This window comes from Bubalus bubalis, chromosome 3 (assembly GCF_019923935.1).
Source record: "Bubalus bubalis isolate 160015118507 breed Murrah chromosome 3, NDDB_SH_1, whole genome shotgun sequence".
NCBI classification, from domain to species: Eukaryota; Metazoa; Chordata; class Mammalia; order Artiodactyla; family Bovidae; genus Bubalus; species Bubalus bubalis.
In genome coordinates, this window is record NC_059159.1 from 136,023,554 (window position 1) to 136,043,800 (window position 20,247).

The window sequence follows — 20,247 nt, forward strand, 5'->3', positions numbered from 1 at the left end:
ACATAAATGTTTACAGCAGCATTATTCATAATGGCAAAAAGTGAAAACAATCAAAATGTTTTCACCAACTAAAGAGTTGGTAAGTAAAATGCAGTATATATCCATATAATAGGTTATCCAATGATAAAAACAAAAACATTGAATACATGCTACAAGGTGAATGAAACTTTTTGCTTATGAGAACACTGAAAGGAAAATGTCAAAAAAAAAAGTATACTTTGGCTCAAACACTTTATTTTGGTAAAAAGGGGCCTAGGCAATCCACAATATCCTGTAAAAATAAAACAAAGCCCTTCCAACACCTAAGATGGAAAGGAAAAAACATTTTTAAAAGTTTACAACAACTAACAAAATAGTTTCAGGTCAAGATTTATTAGGTAGTGATTTGCATTTAACAGGCTACATAAATATGGTAGAAAGTGCACACTGGACTCAGATGTGTTGGGTCCAAAGTGCCTTGAGCTTTGCTGAATCTGAGCATCTTTAGAGGGGCCACTCAGCTCACATCCACCCCTTTGCCAACATCCTCACCCCTCTCCTGCATCTGGTCCCCTTGACTCAGTGGTATATCCTACCACCTCCCTCCCCTGGCCACCAATGATGGACACATCACACTTATAACCAATTTTTAGTTTTGAATCATCATTTCTGTTTAAAATGTCCATTTCGGTGAACCAGGAGATACAAGCAGGAGAAAGTTTGTGAGTCTTCGGTAAAAACACCTCCATTAGAACATTGCTCCTACAGGGAGACATTCCCTGTCCCAGGACACAAGTGAGGAGGTGACAATTAAAAACCCTCCACAGGCACATGAAGACGAAAAGGTAAGGCAGGAGTCTGGAGGCAAGGCAGAGGGAGAAGAAATCAGGATGAAGATGTAAAAGGCAGCAGAACAAGAATGAGCAGGCTGAGGTCAGCAGAGACCGGAGCCCCGGAGCCCCTCCTCATTCCTGACACCAACCCCCCCTCCCTGGACAGAATTGCCTCCCTTCCCTCCTAACACAAAGGGGCCCTCTTCTCCTCCTTCTGTACCTCTGTGAGAGGAACCCAAGAAAGGTCCTCCACACAACTGCAGCGCATCCATCACCTTCCAGATCCCCCATCTCATTTGCAGATGAGGAAAGTGAAAATTATGCTATTTAAATTGTGTTTTTTAAAGTGCTCTGGAAACTCTGTTCAAGAGGAAATTGTGCAAGAAGTCTTAATCTGTAAGTTAGAGCCGATTGGATGGGCAGCCTTGTCCCCACCCCCACTCTGAAGGGCTCCACAGACAAGCCAGGGCATGGGTCCTGCCCAAAGCCATGGCAATGGTGCTAGAATAACCATATTTTCTTCTTTTCTGAATTCCTGACACTCTGGCTCCTGGGGCCACTCTGGCTCGTGGAGCCTCCCTGGCCAGCAAGTTCCTGCAGACAGCAAACAACTTCCCTGTGAGTGTGCTTTTGAATGCAGTCAATCTTTTTCATGCAAAACAGTACCCCAACCACCTCCTGTGCGAGGCTCTCACCAGGATCCACTCCAAGCCAATAATCCCCTGTGCTAATCAATCCACAGGCTTCCCAGGTGGCTCAGCGGTAAAGAAGCCACCTGCCAATGCAGGAGATGAGGGTTCAATCCCTGCATCAGGAAGATTTCACGGAACAGAAAATGGTAACCCACTCCAGGATTCTTGAATGAAAAACTGCAGGGACAGAGGAGTCTGGTGGGTACAGCCCATGGAGTCACAAAGAGTAGGACATGACTGAGCACGCACATATGCACAATCAACCCACGTCCAGGTTTCAGGACAACTAGGGGCAGCCACCATGCCCCAGAACCTGTGAAAAGTACTGACTTGCCGATCATAAACCCACTCACCCGGTACCCTGCCTCCTCTGTTCCTTTCCATGAAAAGCATGCCCCTTGCCTCCTAAGGACTCTGCTGCTTCCCCTGGTGCCCCCCTCCCCACGCCATCCCCACCGCAGCACCCCTTCTCCTAGGAACTGTAAGTAACAAACTCTTTTCAACAGCAGTCCCCTCCCATCTGCTGGCCTCACAACACTTGAAAAATGATTTTAAAACAAAAACCTACATTTTTTAAACAGACCCACTCTAGAAACAAACATTATCCCCAGAAATCTTAGAATCTGGATCAGGAAATTCACATCCAGAGGATGCCACAACTTTGGAAAAAGCCTGACCCAGGAGGTGTCTCCTGGCTGACTTTCAAAGGAGGGGAGAAAAGGGACCAAAAAAAAAGGAGGGAAAGGCTCGTGGCTTGGAGCCACAGAAAATGACAAGGTAGGTCAGTGGGAAGATCCTGGTAAGAAGGCAGGCGGTAGAGAGGTACCAAGGCAAGCGTGGCTTTGGGAAGGGACAGGAAGGAAATGGGACCGATTGCTGGATGCAAGCAGAGTCCAGCGGGCCTGAGGGTCCTCAGCTGTCCAGCTCCTCCTTGATGGTGATGCGCAGCGGGCAAATGCGCAGTGGTTCTGGGGACCCGTCACCCCGCGAGCCGCCCAGGTAGAAGTAAGGCCGCACCTCCCCGAAGCGGGCGTGGAAGGTGTACAGGTGGCAGTGGCGCTCAGCGTCATAGAAGGACAGCTCGCCCTCCTCGCACTCCAGCTCCACGCGCAGGCGGCGCGGGATGGCGGGGACCAGGGGCGATGTGGCGGGATCCGAGGTCACGCAGTGGTCGCCGTCCACGCCCTGCGTGCGGCCCACATACCAGAAGCCCGAGCGCGTGTCATGGTAGCAGCTGTGCGCGTGGCCCTCGGTGCCCGCATCCTGTCGCGTCCGCACCACCCCCACGCGCCAGCTGGCCAGTGCCCCCAGGTCCACCTCCCAGGCGTGTGAGCCCTGTGACAGGATGCAGGAGCCCAGCAGGCAGGGCGCCGACGAGAAGCGCTCTGGGTTCTCCACCTGCACCCGGTAGCCGTGGTTGGTGACGGTAGTGAGGTCGTCGGACACGGACAGCCAGCCAGCCGCGGTGTTGGGATCAAGGCTGAAAGGCACTGGGTGCGGAGAGAAGACAGTGGGGAAATCAGACCCGCCTGTGGCCTCGGGTCCCCCTAAAATAACCCACTGTTTTCCACCTGGCCCAGTGAACAAAGGGGGCTGCCCTGGGCTGGGGGTCGCACTATGGGTTGAAATGTGCCCTGCACAGCCTGGATGGGAGGGGAGTTGGGGGGAGAATGGACACATGTATATATATGGCTGAGTCCCTTCACTGTTCACCTGAAACTATCACAACATTGTTAATCAGCTACACCCCAATACAAAATAAAGTTAAAAAAAAAACACAACATAAAACGTGCCCTACAAAAAAGGTATGTTGAAGTTTTAACCCCAGCACCTCAGGAGGTGACCTTATCTGAGAATGAGGTTCTTGCAGATGTTAACAATTTAAGATGAGATCAGACGGGAAGAGAAGGGGCCCCTGATCCAATATAACTGCTGTCCTTATTAAAAAGGAGAAAACCAGTCACCTGAGGGGAAGAGCCCTCTGATGATGGAGGCACAGGTCACAGTGCTGCAACTGCCTGCGCAGAGCTCACTAGAAAATACCAAAATTTAGGAAGAAGCGAAGAAGGACCCTCCCCTACAGGTTTCAGAGGCAGTGTGGCCCTGCAGACACCTTGGCTTTAGCCTCTGGAACCATGAGAAGAAAATTCTGTCATTTTAAAGCATCCAGACTTCAGTCTTTTGTGCGGATAGCCACAGGAAGCCAGTGAACCTCACAAGATGCCTGTACCACCTTAGAAAAGCATGTGACATGCCCCTGGTCACTGACATTTCTCCCCATAAAATCATGTCTCAGTTTGGGATGCTACTGCAAAAGTAGCAGAGATGGGGTGGCTTAAACAACAGGACAATATTTCTCATGGTTCTGCTACTGGAATTCTGAGACCAGGGATCCAGCATGCTTACATTCTGCTGAGGGCCCTCTTTTTGGTTTACAGATGGCTGCCTTCTTACTGTGTCCTCATAAGGCAGAGGGAGAGAGAGAAAAGAAGCCAGCTCTCTGGTGTCTCTTCTTAAAAGGGCACTAATCTGATCATCAGAGGGTCCCATCCACATGACCTCTTCTAACTATGATCACCTCCCAAAGGCCCTGCTTTCAAATTCCATCACATGGAGGTTAGGCCTTCAACATATGAATTTGGTCGGGGACACATTCAGTCCACAGTGACCTGCATGGGCTACAATCACTTTGGGAGAGGCAGCCCTAAACTGAGGAGCTCTTCTCTTTCATTATATATATAATATGGTTCTGAAGAGAAAGGGAAGTCAGCTGCTCTTTCCGGAGAGGTGGCCAAGTGTCAGGACCCAAAATAGGAAAGCGCTCTGTCAGGAATGGTTTGAGCAGCAGGACATGGAGCGCAGCAGGGCACAGGGACCTGCATGAAAGAGGCTGGAAATGTGACCAATGCAGGGAGAAGGCGGTCTTACGGGGCGGGAAGCAGGAAGGAGTTCGTTCAGCAGGCCCTCTACCCAGCATGACCTCCCCCGGCCTCTTACACCTGCCTGGGGCCCCCACTCACCAGATTCGACACACATAACCATCTTCCTCCAGACGCGGTACTTCAAGGAGTCCAGGTACTTGCAGACGTCAATGAGCATGCCGGGCTGGATGGGCTCCGGCTCCATCGTGCAGAAGAGGCTAGGAAAGGAGAAGTGGGCTTTGCGGGGCAGAGCCAGGGGCAGGTGTTCTGGGCCTAACTGAGTCAGCTGGAAACAGGATCCCTTGCCTCAGGTCTGCATTCCCTGGCTGCCTTATTCAAGACAAACCTACACTGGGCTCTGATGGGAGATAAGCCAGGAATCAACTGGGTGGCTCACATCCTTCAGGACTCAGTACTAGAGCCCTTCCTGCCCTTGCCGGAATAAATATAAACAGGAGGTTCTCAGACATGGTTTAATTTCATGTGAGCAGAAATGATACATACACATCAGCTCATAGGATGTCTGAGCTGGAAGGCACCTTAGGGGCCCTCTAGTCCCACATTTTGAAAGCGTCAGTGGCCTTTGCTTGAACACCTCCAGTGACAGGGAACTCACTACCACCCAAAGCATTCTCTTCCATCTTTGTACAGCTCTGACTGGGACAGTTATTCCCTATTCATCTCTGTGACCCCAACAACCATCAACACAGACTAATATGTCCTGAGACTCTCAGAGGGAGGGGGCTGACCAAAGGAGAAGGTTAAATGTTGGGCTGACCGTCAGAGAACTACAAGCCCCATGCGGGATGACAGTCTCTCCCCACATAGTAGATGGTCACACTCCACCCTCAGGAAGACAACACCGCACCAGTGCGAACTGGAAGTCCGTGTCTTGAAAGAGGGCTCTCCACTTGGCCGGTCCCACTGCTGCCTCTGTACTGCACCAGCTGGCCTCACCACCTGCCTGGCCCGGGAGCCACCTGAGGTTGCACCCCTGGTATTTCTGCCTACGCTTCCCCTCCCCCTACCAGACTTGGCAACTTACCGGCGTTTTCGGCTCTTGTGTTTCTGGAAAAAAAAAAAAAACCAGATACACAAACACAGACACAGAGAAAACATATAAATCTCTGACCTCAAAAGGAGTCATACATCCCATGTTCATGGATCAGACGTTTAGTATTATTAAATAATAATAATATTAAGGTTAATATTGCTATAATTAAATTACTAATAATATTGTTAAGATGGCAATACCACCTCAAAAATAAATACTTTAAAATAATAAATAAATAAATATTTTAAAAAACAATATAGCCAGGGCTGCTGATCTCAGGGTCCCCACTGGCCCCTGAAATCTGGCCCCTGTCACTAGATCTGGACGCTGCACTCCTCACCATGAGAAAGGAAACGTCATCCTCTTTCATCTCCATCTGCAGCCGCTCAATCTCCTGGGCCAAGGCCTCCGTGTCCTCCGTCAGCCGCTTCATCTTCTCCTCCGCCAGGTGCTGCTTCTGCCTTGCCTCATTGGCCATGGCATCCAGGATGGCCTGCTCCTCCACGCGAAGGAACTCGCGGAGCTTGTCAAATTCCTGCTGGATCCGTGCTTCCAGCCAGGCTGCCTCCACCTGCAGCACAGGGTGGGGCCGGGTGGGGCAGAGGAGGGGCGGAGCCTCAGCCATCACCCAGCGAGGCCTCCGGATGTTTAGCAAAGGAACTCCATTTTTTAAAAAAAGAAATCACGTGCAGAACCTCTGAAGATAAAATATGGATGCAGCTTTCTTAGCACATATTTGTAAGTTTAAAGTAAGTCAAACAGCATAGGGACTTCCCTGGTGGTCCAGTGGTTGAGAATCTCCCTTTCAGTGCATGGGACGTAGATCCCATATGGCTCGGGGCAACTAAGTGGTCCTCCAAAAGGAAAACCCGGGAGCACGGCCAAAAATTTTTGTAAAAAAGATATGTTTTAAATTAAAAAGTCAAACAGCATAATGAGATTGTTTAGATCAATGAATAAAACAAAATCAGTGCTTATAGAGGACAACTGTAATTCTATAAATTCCTCAATAATATTTTGTACTTGCATAGGTTGTACGATAGTGAGGGAAACTCTGAATCACACAAGTGAACTGTTGCAAACAGCAATGATTTTTAAAAATCACTCGCCTTCCAATATTAGGACTTCAAATTCGATAGATTTGATAGATGCTTAAAAAAATAGTAGAAACTATGTATTTTAAAACTGAATCAGTAACATACTAATATGACAAAATGATTCACTGAACAGGAGGAAATGACCAGAAAGGGAGGGAAATGATTTATTGAAAGGGCTTCCCAGATGACACAGTAAAGAATCTGATCCCTAGGTCAGGAATATCCCTTGGAGGAGGAAATGGAACCCTATGCCAGTATTCTTGCCTGGAAAATCCCATTGACAGGGGAGCTTGGAGGGCTACAGTCATGGGGTCACAAAGAGTTGGACATGACTGAGCACGCATGCACAATTTATTGAAAAAGGGCAAACTAGGAAAAATATTTCCAACATATATGAGATTGCTATTCTTCATATACAAAGTGCTCTTAAGTCTCTACAAGAAGAAAAGACAAACATCCCAAGAAAAAGAATGTGAACATTCACAGGAAAAATACAGATAGCTGTTATTCTTATGAAAGGAAGCACACACTTTGTTTGACTTACTTTAATAACCAAAGAAAAGCAAAGGAGGAGAGACGGCATTGTTGAAATACCAGGTAAAAAGACTGACAAGGTACAGTGGAAGAGAGTGAAATTTGGGAGGCTTCTTATCACAAAGGAGGATAAAAAACAGAGTGGACACGAAAAGCCAGCCAGTGCAAAGTCAGCTCCAGCCAGCCTCACCCTGGCCATGGAGCCTCTCAATAAAGGGGAAGACACACTTTCACCTCTCATTCACCAGGATGGACTGAATTGAGAGGAAAAGTGTTAGTCAAACCAGTATCCTGGACTCTCCACAAGTGACTGACTACATGAGAATTCTACAGCAGCTGGGATGGACAGACAGGGGCTGTCACTTGGACATACGGACACAACCCAGGTATCCTCAGTGCATCCCACATCAGGCCAGCCAGGCAGATGGCAGTGGCCAAGCCTGGGGGGAGATGAAGCTGGGGGGAATGGGGGTTGGATGAGGGCCCTTGAGGCCATGGTGAGGAGCTTGAACTAGACAGTTTTAAGCAGAGGAGTGACACAACCAATCTATTTTATTTACAAGATCAGTCCACTGCAAGGAGTGTGGACTGCATACAAGAGCAAAAGCATGGGGCCCAGGTAGGAGGGCCGGCAGAGGCGATGGGGACCTGGAACAGATGCTGGGAGTGGAGAGGGCACATCAATGGACAGGTGCATTCTGGAGACAGTGGATGTGAGGTGTGAGAATGGGGGTGTCGCTGGTTTGAGCACCCCAGCAGGTGGTGCAGCATGGCACCTGTTATCAGTCTGAGTTCACAGGCACAGGGGGCTGCGGAAGCCGCTTGGTGGTTGCTGGCGTGGCCACGCCCAGGTGTTTAAAGATTCCATGAAGTCACAATCAGCATCCAAGGGCACGGCTGTGCTCGCCAGCAGGGCTGCTGAAGGCTGACCCTGTAGCAGCAGCCATGGCCAGGGCCAGCCCACCCGCACCTCTGCCCCACGGTAGTCCAAGTGTGCCCATCTGCACCCTCAGCCCCAGTGCTCACTCACCTGATTGTGCTTGGCGATGGCCTCGTAAGAGCGCTGCATTGCCCAGAAGGCCTTGGCTTTCTCCCGCAGCGCATGCTCCATGTTCCTGCACTTGGCCTGCCAAGAGGGACCAGAAGGAGGTGGGTTAGGGGCAGAGGCCGGGCAGGGACGCAGCATGCCACATCACAGCTGGAGATGCACTTCACTGTGGGTACCACTCGACCATTATTTACTGAACCCAGTCCAGCCACATGCTGGGGGACACAGTGGGGAAAGCATAGCTCTGACCCTCCACCTGATGGTGTACAGCACAAAGGGCCGCCGATACCCTCCAACCCAGCACCTGTGTTTATACCCGAAAACAGATAGGGAAACAGCTGAGGAGGTAAAGGGACTAGTTTCCATGCTGGTCACAGGACAGAACAGAAGGACATCCTGCTAAGCCTGAGGCCAGTGCAGGCGGAGGAGTGAACCCAAGCTGGGGGGTCAACAATGTGCTCACAGGCCCCCTTCACGACTTCGTGAACTGGAGTGGTTTACAGTCATGAAAGAACAGGTCTGATCACGAGGTTAACCCAGTTCTTCCCACAGGACCTTGTCTAAACCACAATCATCCTGGGTTGGTTCTAGGATCCCCACAGATACTGAAATCCCAGGATGCTCAAGTCCCTTATGTAAAAATGCTTCAGTGCTAGTATAAAAGTCTGTGTAAGTAGTTGTAAGTACAATGTAAATGCTATGTAGGTAGTTAACAGAGTGGTAAATTTAAGCTGTGTTTTTAGTCCCTAAAGCCTCATCCCCACCTGGGCCTGGTTTAGATGACAAGATTCTGGACTTTGAGCTAATGCTGTAATGGGACAAGATGACTGGGGATCCTGGGAGGGAGTGAGCATGCTCTGCAGGTGGGAGGGACATCAATCATTGAAGCCAGACTGGAGGAAGCAGCCTTGCAAATGGCCCTAAGGATCCCCACTTCCCAGTACTGCACTGCTGAAAGCCCCTCCCTGAGGGCTGGATCAACAAAAGACATGCTTCTAATCAAGAGAATATGGCAAAAGTGATGGGAGATGAGCTGAGGTGACAAAAAGCCTGCACTGACCCTTTCTCACCCTCTTTTGCTCCCTCACTCTCAGATGGAAGTGACCCAACCAACGGAGCAGCCCAGGGGGCTAGGAAGTAAGGGTGTCCGACCAACAGCCCATGAAGACCTGAATCTGCTGCCAATCACACAAGCGAGCCTGAGTGGGGATCCTGGCCTCCTCGGGCTTTCCGATGAGACTGCAGCCCCAGTCCACATTGCCGCACCACTGAGACCCTGAGGCAGAAACACCCATCCAGTCATGCCAGATTCCTGACCCACAGACACCATGAGATGGTAAACATTTTTGTTTGAGGCCACTATGTTTGGGGGAGTTTGTCACACAGCAGTAGATAACTAGCCCATGTGTCCGATTCCACGGTCTATTCTTTTAACCACACTTCTACAGAAAATAAACAGTGACTTCCTTTACTTCAGGTTTAGTTTTCAATTCATTCTGGTCATCCTTATGTTCTTCTTGACAATATGTAACAGATTTTTTAAAAATATTGTTTTCTATAATATCTCTAAGGTGTGTCACTTCAACAGCAAAATAACATCAGCATAAGTGTCCCACAAAACCACTGAAACGTCATCCCAATGTGTCATTTGATGGGACGAGATGTTTTGTAGCCAAGTTATGTAATATTATCCCAAAGAAAAATTCCATGATTTGTGAAATTACGTGAATGTCAGGGGTAAAGCAACGGTCCACACACGTTACCCAGGGCTGTGCTGGCCCCAAAGAACACATCCCTGACCCTCTGCCCTTCAACCTCGAGTTAGGGAATTATGGGGCAATGAAGAGGGAAGTGGGTAACAGTCCCTTGTCTTTCTCAAACTTTTTAATCACTTGGAGAGTTCTGCTTCAATTCAGCAAGTCCCAGCCCTAATATGTGCCCTTCTCTGAGTTGCTCGCTGGTGAGATTTACCAATGATTGTATTATCGCTGTGCTGTGCTAAGTCGCTTCAGTCATGTCTGACTCTTTGCAACCCCATGGACCACAGTCTGCCAGGTTCCTCTGTTCATGGGATTCTACAGGCAGGAATACTGGACTGGACTGCTGTGCCCTCCTCCAGGGTATCTTCTTGACCCAGGAATCGAACCCACATGTCTTATGTCTCATGCACTGGCAGGCAAGTTGTTTACCACTAGCGCCACCTGGAAAGTCTGTATTATCACTAATAAACAGTGATCACGGAGCATGCACTTTGCACAAAGCACTAAATCAGGTCCTTTACGGATATCATTCTATTGAATTCTTACATTTCTGTGAGGTAGGCACTATATTCCTAACACATAAAAGAGAAAAGAAGCCCAGAAGAATTAAGTAACTTGCCAAAATTATAGTGAGCAGCAGAACCAGGCACTGTCTGCAGAACTGCCCAAAAATAAAGGCCACAGTGTTAACCAAAACATTACCCAACCTGTTTCATTAAGGGAGCTACTACTATGTTGTCCAGTTGTCTTCTGTGTTTCCAAATGTGCCATCTTATTTCCAAATTTGTTAACATCAAACATACTGTCAATGTCTTTAATTCTGGAGCATAAAAGCTTATAATTCTGGCCATACTTTGCCCAACTCCTTAAATAACCTAGCATGTTAATGAAAATTTCCTCCCGTCAATGTCTAACTGAACAACACATCTTAAAAACTTAAGGAAAATCAAAAATTGAAAATGACCCAAATGTCGATCAACAAGAGATGGGTGAATAAATGATGATATTATTAAACGGAAAGCTGGGCTTCCCCGGTGGTGCAGATGGTAAAGAAACTGCCTACAATGCAGGTGGCCCGGGTTCAATCCCCGGGTCAGGAAGATCCCCTGGAGAAGGCAACGGCAATCCACTCAATATTCTTGCCTGGGAAATTCTATGGACAGAGGAGCCTGGTGGGCTACAGTCCATGGGGTCACAAAGAGTTGGACACGACTGAGCAACTAACACTTTAACTTTTACATATGGAAAGCTACTTAGCAATAAATAAGGAATAAATTACTGATACATATACAGACGCATTTTCTGTGATAATGGTTTCAATGTGTGTCTAGACACACTGAAACCATAATACAGAAAACTAGCCAATCTGATTACACGGACCACAGCCTTGTCTAACTCAATGAAACTGAGCTATGCCGTGTGGGGCCACCCAAGATGGATGGGTCACGGTGGAGAGGTCTGACAGAATGTAGTCCACTGGAGAAGGGAATGGCAAACCACTTCAGTATTCTTGCCTTGAGAACCCCATGAACAGTATGAAAAGGCAAAATGACAGGATACTGAAAGAGGAACTCCCCAGGTCAGTAGGTGCCCAATATGCTACTGGAGATCAGTGAAGAAATAACTCCAGAAAGAATGAAGGGATGGAACCAAAGCAAAAACAATACCCAGCTGTGGATATGACTGGTGACAGAAGCAAGGTCTGATGCTGTAAAGAGCAATATTGCATAGGAACCTGGAATGTTGGGTCCATGAATCAAGGCAAATTGGAAGTGGTCAAACAGGAGATGGCAAGAGTGAACATTGACATTCTAGGAATCAGCAAACTAAAATGGACTGGAATGGGTGAATTTAACTCAGATGACCATTATATCTACTACTGTGGGCAGGAATCCCTTATAAGAAATGGAGTAGCCATCATGGTCAACAAAAGAATCCAAAACGCAGTACTTGGATGCAATCTCAAAAACGACAGAATGATTTCTATTCATTTCCAAGGCAAACCATTCAATATCATGGTAATCCAAGCCTATGCCCAACCAGTAACGCTAAAGAAGCTGAAGTTGAACGGTTCTATGAAGACCTACAAGACCTTTTAGAACTAATACCCAAAAAAGATGTCCTTTTCATTATAGGGGACTGGAATGCAAAAGTAGGAAGTCAAGAAACACCTGGAGTAACAGGCAAATTTGGCCTTGGAATACAGAATGAAGCAGGACAAAGGCTAACAGAGTTTTGCCAAGAGAACGCACTGGTCATAGCAGACACCCTCTTCCAACAACACAAGAGAAGACTCTACACATGGACATCATCAGATGGTCAACACCGAAATCAGATTGATTATATTCTTTGCAGTCAAAGATAGAGAAGCTCTATACAATCAGCAAAAACAAGACTGGGAGCTGACTGTGGCTCAGATCATGAACCAAATTCAGACTGAAATTGAAGAAAGTAGGGAAAACCACTAGACCATTCAGGTATGACCTAAATCAAATCCCTTATGATTATACAGTGGAAGTGAGAAATAGATTTAAGGGACTAGATCTGTTAGATAGAGTGCCTGATGAACTGTGGATGGAGGTTCATGACATTGTACAGGAGACAGAATCAAGACCAACCCCATGGAAAAGAAATGCAAAAAAGCAAAATGGCGGTCTGAGGAGGCCTTACAAATATCTGTGAAAAGAAGAGAAGCGAAAAGCAAAGGAGAAAAGGAAAGATATACCCATTTGAATGCAGAGTTCCAAAGAATAGCAAGGGGAGATAAGAAAGCCTTCCTCAGTGATCAGTGCAAAGAAATAGAGGAAAACAATAGACTGAGAAAGACTAGAGATCTCTTCAAGAAAATTAGAGATACCAAGGGAACATTTCATGCAAAGATGGGCTTGATAAAGGACAGAAATGGTATGGACCTAACAGAAACAGAAGATATTAAGAAGAGGTGGCAAGAATACACAGAAGAACTGCACAAAAAAGATCTTTACAACCAAGATAATCACGATGGTATGATCACTCACCTAGAGCCAGACATCCTGGAATGTGAAGTCAAGTGGGCCTTAGAAAGCATCATTACAAACAAAGCTAGTGGAGGTGATGGAATTCCAGTGGAGCTATTTCAAATCCTGAAAGATGATGCTGTGAAAGTGCTGCACTCAATATGCCAGCAAATTTGGAAAACTCAGCAGTGGCCACAGGACTGGAAAAGGTCCATTTTCATTCCAGTCCCAAAGAAAGGCAGTGCCAAAGAATGCTCAAACTATCACACAACTGCACTCATTTCACACGCTAGCAAAGTAATGCTCAAAATTCTCCAAGCCAGGCTTCAGCAATACATGAACCATGAACTTCCAGATGTTCAAGCTGGTTTTAGAAAAGGCAGAGGAACCAGAGATCAAATTGCCAACATCCGCTGGATCATCGAAAAAACAAGAGAGTTCCAGAAAAACATCTATTTCTGCTTTATCGACTATGCCAGATCCTTTGACTTGTGGATCACAATAAACTGTGGAAAATTCTGAAAGAGATGGGCATACCAGACCACCTGACCTCCCTCTTGAGAAACCTATATGCAGGTCAGGAAGCAACAGTTAGAACTGGACATGGAACAACAGACTGGTTCCAAATAGGAAAAGGAGTACATCAAGGCTGTATATTGTCACCCTGCTTATTGAACTTATATGCAGAGTACATCACGAGAAATGCTGGGCTGGAAGAAGCACAAGCTGGAATCAAGATTGCCAGGAGAAATATCAATAACCTCAGATACGCAGATGACACCACCCTTATGGCACAAAGTGAAAAGGAACTAAAAAGCCTCTTGATGAAAGTGAAAGAGGAGAGTGAAAAAGTTGGTTTAAAGCTCAATATTCAGAAAACGAAGATGATGGCATCTGGTCCCATCACTTCATGGCAAATAGATGGGGAAACAGTGGAAACAGTATCAGACTTTATTTTTCTGGGCTCCAAAATCACTGCAGATGGTGACTGCAGCCATGAAATTAAAAGACACTTACTCCTTGGAAGGAAAGTTATGACCAACCTAGATAGCATGTTAAAAAGCAGAGACATTACTTTGCCAACAAAGGTCCATCTAGTCAAGGCTATGGTTTTTCCAGTGGTCATGTATGGATGTGAGAGTTGGACTGTGAAGAAAGCTGAGCTCCGAAGAATTGATGCTTTTGAACTGTGGTGTTGGAGAAGACTCTTTAGAGTCCCTTGGACTGCAAGGAGATCCAACCAGTCCATCCTAAAGGAGATCAGTCCTGGGCGTTCACTGGAAGGACTGATGCTGAAGCTGAAACTCCAATACTTTGGCCACCTCATGCGATGAGTTGACTCATTGGAAAAGACCTTGATAATGGGAGGGATTGGGGACAGGAGGAGAAGGGGACGACAGAAAATGAGATAGCTGGATGGCATCAGTGACTCGATGGACATGAGTTTGGGTGAACTCCGGGAGTTAGTGATGGACAGGGAAGCCTGGCGTGCTGCGATTCATGGGGTCACAAAGAGTCGGACACGACTGAGCAACTGAACTGACTGATACATAGACGAGTCAAAAAGTATATGTATGTATTATTTTGCAGGAAAGTACATATAATTTCATCCCATTTATGTGAAGATCAAGATCAGCAACACTAATCCAAGGTGACAAATCAGAATTAGTGCTCCTTGGTTTTAAGAAATGCCTCCCTCTCCTGAGGTCATAAAGATAATCTTCTACAGTATTTAAAGCTTTACAGCATGTCCTCTCGCATAGACTGCTGCTTCTATATGATCCCCACCTGCTTCAGGCAACTATCCCAACATGGCCTTGAAAACTCGACTGGGCCCCTCCCCCACTTCCTCTAGAACCCTGCTTTGATTTCCCCACTGTAGTTTAGTTGCCCACCATGGACACCTTTACTTCATACCCAGCATCATTGTCTCACATTCCTGGAAAGGCTGCAGGCTTCCTGGGGGTAGGTCCTCATGCCTGGTCCTCTCACCAAGCACACTGATGCTCCATAAATTGCAGACAATGAAGGCCTGCTCTGCAAAGGCAGAGGCTTTCATCCACTGCTCCCTGGTGGCTCAGGTGGTAAGGAATCTACTTGTCAATGCAGGAAATGGCTCCAGAAGATGCCCTGGAGGAGGAAATGGCAACCCACTCCAGTATTCTTGCCTGGAGAATCCCATGGTCAGAGGAGCCTGATGGGCTATAGTCCAAGGGGTCGAAAAAGAGTCAGGCATGCCTGAGCGACTGAGGATGCATGCACGTATTCAATCATGCCCACCTGACTCCAAGAAGGCAGGGGATCAGCCTGGCATGGAGCAGCCACTCAGTCCATACCTGCTGGCCCACTGATGGGGGCCCTCATCCACACAAGCCTCTAAGAACCCAAACACAGAGGCAGCTGCCCTCACAGCTCCCAGAAAAGTGGGCTGGTAGGGAAGACCTTAGCCCGACACCAGAGAAGGGTCTATCAATGTCACTCACTGGAGTAAGAGCTGAGCAAGGCCCCAGGTGAACTTTACAGTAACTGCTCTGGCTTTGGACAAGTTAACCTCTCTGAGACTCAGTATTACTGTCTGTAAAGTGGGGAGAATAGTACCCAGGTGTAGTAAGCTGAATACCAGCTCCTCCAGAGATGTGTGCTAAGTTGCATCCAATTCTTTGCAACCCCATGGACTGTAGCCCGCCAGGCTCCTCTTTCCATGGGATTCTCCAGTCAAGAATACTGCAGTGAAAGTGGGTTGCTATACCCTCCTCCAAAGATGTCCTCGTCCTAATCCTGGGAATGTGTTACCTCATGTGGCAAAAGGGATTCTGTAGATGTGATTAAAATATGGACTTTAAGGCGGGGAGATCATCCTGGATTGTCCACAGGGGCTCCCTGTAATCATGAGGGTCTTTCCAAGAGGGAGTCAGAGAAGACAAAGAGACAACAGAAGCAGAAGCTGGAATGATGTACTTCAGGATGATGGAGGAAAGGGCCTCCAAAAGTTGGATAAGACAATGAAAGAAACCCTCTTCTGGCCTCCAAAAGGCACAGAGTCCTGCCAACATCTTGATGTTTGGACTTCTGACCTCCAGGAATGTGGGATAACAAATCTGTGCTGTGTTCAACCACAGTTTGTGGCAATTTATGACAACAGCAACTAGAAACTAATATACAACCTCATAGAGTTTTTGTGAGGATTAAATGTGTTGACAAAAACACTTAAGAGTACCTGGTACATAGTAAGTGCTCAAAAAGTATAGGCTGCAGACTTCCCTGGTGGCTCAGTGTAAGAATCTACCTGCCAGTGCGGGGGACACAGGTTCAGTCCCTGGTCTGGGAAGATCCCACACGCTGCGGAGCAACAAAGTATGGGCAACTGAGCCTATGTGCTGCGACTACAGAGTAGCCCCTATTTGCCACAACTAGAGAAAACCTACATGCAGCAACGAAGACTCACCACAGCCAAAAATAAACACAAATTTTTTTTTAAAAGGGTGTTGTATGGTATGATTGCTATTTTTGCTGGAGTTCCTCAAAGTAGTCTCCAACACACAAATCAAATTGCCAAACCCCTATGTAAAAGCTTTTTGGGCTCCCCATTGGCCCCTTCTCACCTCTCCTGCCTTCCCATGCTACTCTCTCCACACCTCCACCTACTCCAATCATTCAGAACTACAACTTGACTCTGCTGGCTGACTTCCCCCAGCTCCACGGGGCGAGGGCTCTGGTTTACTGACCTCTGCAGCCTCAGCACCCAGGACAGCCCTGGCGCACAGCTGTCTAATACAAGTGATGCCAGTTGGCACCAGGCTGAGCACACTCCTCAGATCTTTGAGACTGGACTCCTTGGCCCCTCAGACACTGTCCTGAGTGCCCACTGCTCTGATGGCATCCTTCCTCTGCTTAAAACACTCCCGCTACTCCCCAGTCTTTTTGGGGTTTTTTTGAGATTTTTTTGTTTTGATGTGGATCATTTTTAAAGTCTTTACTGAATTTGTTAAAATGTTGCTTCTGCTCTATGTTTTGGGTTGTTTTTTTTTTTGTTTTTTTTTTGGACTCGAGGCATGTAGGATCTTGTCTCCCCAACCAGAGATCAAACTTGCACCCCCTGCAATGGAAGGTGAAGTCTTAACAATGGCACCACCAGGGAAGTCCTCTCCCTACAGTCTTCAGGATAAAGGACAAGCCGGGGACCTCCTGGCTCCTTCTGCATCTCCATCCTCATTCTTTCTCACCCTCAAATTCTTTAGGTACCTGGAAAATCTGGCCTCCCTCCTCTGGACCCTTACACATGCCACTGCCTGAAATACCTTCCCTGACCCCTTTCACCTGGCTAACACCTTCTTATTCCCTGGGTCTTTGCTTAAAGCTCCTTGAAGGTATGAATTACTGCTCAGCTCCTGTTCTGCAGTATCCCAGGGCCTAGCAGTATAAGACATCTGTTGAATAAACAGTAACAGGTCATTAGAACATATGTACTTCCTGGTACCTGGCTCACTGATCTTGAATCCTGGCTTAGCCCAGACCTGGAGGTTCTGCCTTAGTGTTCTTGGCCTTGACCCCCACCCATCTTCCTGATCTATATCTGCCAGCCCCACAGTGACTCATCACGACTTGATTCATGGTGTTCCCTTACCTCGACAACAGCCCCCAGGATGCCCAGAATGCCCACACTTATTAATACATCGGCTGTCTCAAATCAGGACATGGCGGTTCTGCCAGGTGAAATAAGAAAAAGCATCGCTGTGGACTACTGTTCAAACACTCTTCAAATAAGCATGTCGATGACACTCTTCTTCACTTGAACTTTGCCAAAATGTAATGGAACTGTCTACTTTCATTGTGAACTTCCCTGGTGGCTCAGTGGTAAAGAATCTGCCTGTCAATGCAGGAGACGTGGGTTCAATCCTAGGGTCAGGAAGACCCCCTGGAGAAGGAAATGGCAATCCACTCCAGTATTATTGCCTAGAAAATCCCATGGACAGAGGAGTCTGGTAAGCTACAGTTCATCTGGTACACAGCTTAGTGACTAAACAACAACAACAAAGGCACTAAAACAAACTAAAACAGTATCTGAAGAATAGGCATTCTTATAGAATTATTTTCAACTTTTTGAAATACACTTATTTTCAATACACTCATCTTCAGATTAGCTAACCAGTGTTCTCCAAACTGTGGGTCTGACCTATGTATTAACTGGTATTAGTAGGTGATAAAATAATGTTTTACAGCCTGTGAAATTTTTAAAATATAATGACAGAAAATGCCAGACTACAATAGAGATTTTCACAGAACTTTTGTTTCCACTGATACAGAACATGATACATACATGTGGCTTTCTGAGTCACAATGGAAAAAAAAAATATTTCTCACTGTGGGAAGCCTGGTGTGCTACAGTCCATGGGGTCACAATCAGAAACAACCGAGCGACTGAACAACCATGGGCCAGCAAAGGTCAAAAATTCTGAAAACTCCTGAGCTGGCTAACCCTTATTTCCTGATCATTTTCCTTCCTATGCCAAAAACTTCATGTTAGTTTTCCCTTATAAGTTGCTCCTTTTCTTGTTGTTCAGTCACTCAGTCATGTCTAACTCTTTGGCACCCCATGGACTGCAGCACTCCAGGCTTCCCTGTCCTTCACCATCTCCTGGAGTTTGCTCAAATGCCTGTCCATTGAGTCGATGATGCCATCCAACCATCTAATCCTCTGTCGTCCCCTTCTCCTCCTGCGCTCAATCTTTTTCAGCATCAGGGTCTTTTCCAGTGGGTTGGCTTTCCACATCAGGTGGCCAAAATATTGGAGCTCCTTTATTTACAACCAGTGAAACTCCAGGCATGGGAGATGCTGAGAGAGTGATCCAGGATAAACTAGCTGGCCAGGGCCAGAGGCCTCCCCAGAGCTATCCGATACACGGGGCCCAGGAAGTAGGTGAGGGATGTGGGGGAGACCTAAAAACTCCATATCCTTGACCAGGACTTCGGGTGCTGCACCTCTGCCCTCTGTGTGCCAAGTTCCAGGGTTGTTGGGCTTACTCAACCTGTGCTTCTAAAATGGGCATGAGCCACATTCGCCTGGTAGAAAGGGTGCCGAGCCTCAGCCCTTCAGAGGTGGGCGGGCGGTCTTAAGAACATCTTGTAACCCCAATTCTCAGATTTCCTGTTGACAGTCTCTCCTCTATCTCAGACCCCCTGGGCGGTGCTCGATGTAGGCTCTGTATGTTACCAGGGGAAGATGGGGTCCTGAGAAGGCACTAGCAAGCTGGCAGGGGCAAGAGGGACGGGACTGGGTACACCCAGCCCTGGCAGGCTGGAGTGCAGGAGCAGCGGGGTCAGGATGCTAGGTTCCGGTCCACGTGCGCGCTCGGCCAACTCCCGCCCGCAGCCAACTTCCGCCCGCAGCAACTCTTACCCGAAAGTCGTGGGCGGTGTCCTTCACCGGCTGCACGCGGTGTCCCTGGTGCCGGGGGTCTGCCTGGCAAGAGCAGCACAGTAGTTCCTTGTCGTCGAGGCAGAAAAAGTTGAACTGGCCGCGGTGCAGGCGGCAGAGGCGCGGGGAGCGGTGGCCGGTCCAACGCGCGCTCTCGGCCTCCTCGCGCAGCAGCTTCTCCACCAGGTTGTTGAGGGTGTGGTTGGTGCGCAGGTCGGCGGGGGCCGCGCGGTCCTTGCACACCGGGCAGGTGGGCGCCACCTGAACCTCCCAGCAGCGGGTCACGCACCCGCGGCAGAAGTTGTGGCCGCAGCGCAGAGTCACGGCATCGCGGAAGGGGTCATAGCAGACGGCGCACAGCAGCTCCTCTTTGAAGGAGCGGGAAGGCCCAGGGGACGCGGCGGAGCCCGGCTCCATAGCCTTCCCGGCTCTTGAGCCGGTAACTTTCGCTCCAGTCGCTCCCACCCGCCTGACTGCTCTCCGGACCCTAAGAGAAAGGCCCAGCCTCTTCCGTTCGGAGCACTGAGCGACAGCGGCCCCGGCCAATTGCTCGGGGTGTGCTTAGGAGGCTCCGCCCCAATTCCGGTCAGCTCGGGAAATCCCGGAAGCGTGGGGCGGAGCCCATCTGCTCTGCGGTCCGCGCGGGTTCTAGGCGTGCCCGTCAAGTTTAGTCAAGAAGAAACTACTCATCCGTGCTGTAGGGCTTCCGTAGCATTGAAACCTACTTCCGATTTCAAATGGAAAATGAGCCACTTCCTTGTGATGTAGTCACGTGTGTCGTCGCTCAGTCGTGTCCGACTCTTTGTGACCCTATGGACTGTAGCCTACGAGGGTCCTCCGTCCATGGGATTTTCCAGGCAAGAGTACTGGAGTGGGTTGCCACTACTTCCTTAGTTCCCGGAAATCTCAGGCCCTCGA

At 48.1% G+C, this 20,247-nt stretch overlaps 1 protein-coding gene across 1 annotated transcript; it reads right to left on the reverse strand.

Annotated features, from left to right (window-relative positions):
- Positions 1-214: 214 nt before the first annotated feature.
- On the reverse strand, positions 215-19,848 carry TRIM35 (tripartite motif containing 35). Its single transcript, XM_006057317.4, has 6 exons — positions 19,312-19,848; positions 8,141-8,236; positions 5,820-6,050; positions 5,471-5,493; positions 4,525-4,643; positions 215-2,994 (listed from the first exon to the last, which is right to left on the reverse strand). The coding sequence occupies exons 1-6, from the start codon at positions 19,744-19,746 to the stop codon at positions 2,417-2,419; spliced, it is 1,482 nt and encodes a 493-aa protein (XP_006057379.1). The 5' UTR covers positions 19,747-19,848; the 3' UTR covers positions 215-2,416.
- Between the last annotated feature and the right edge of the window lie 399 nt (positions 19,849-20,247).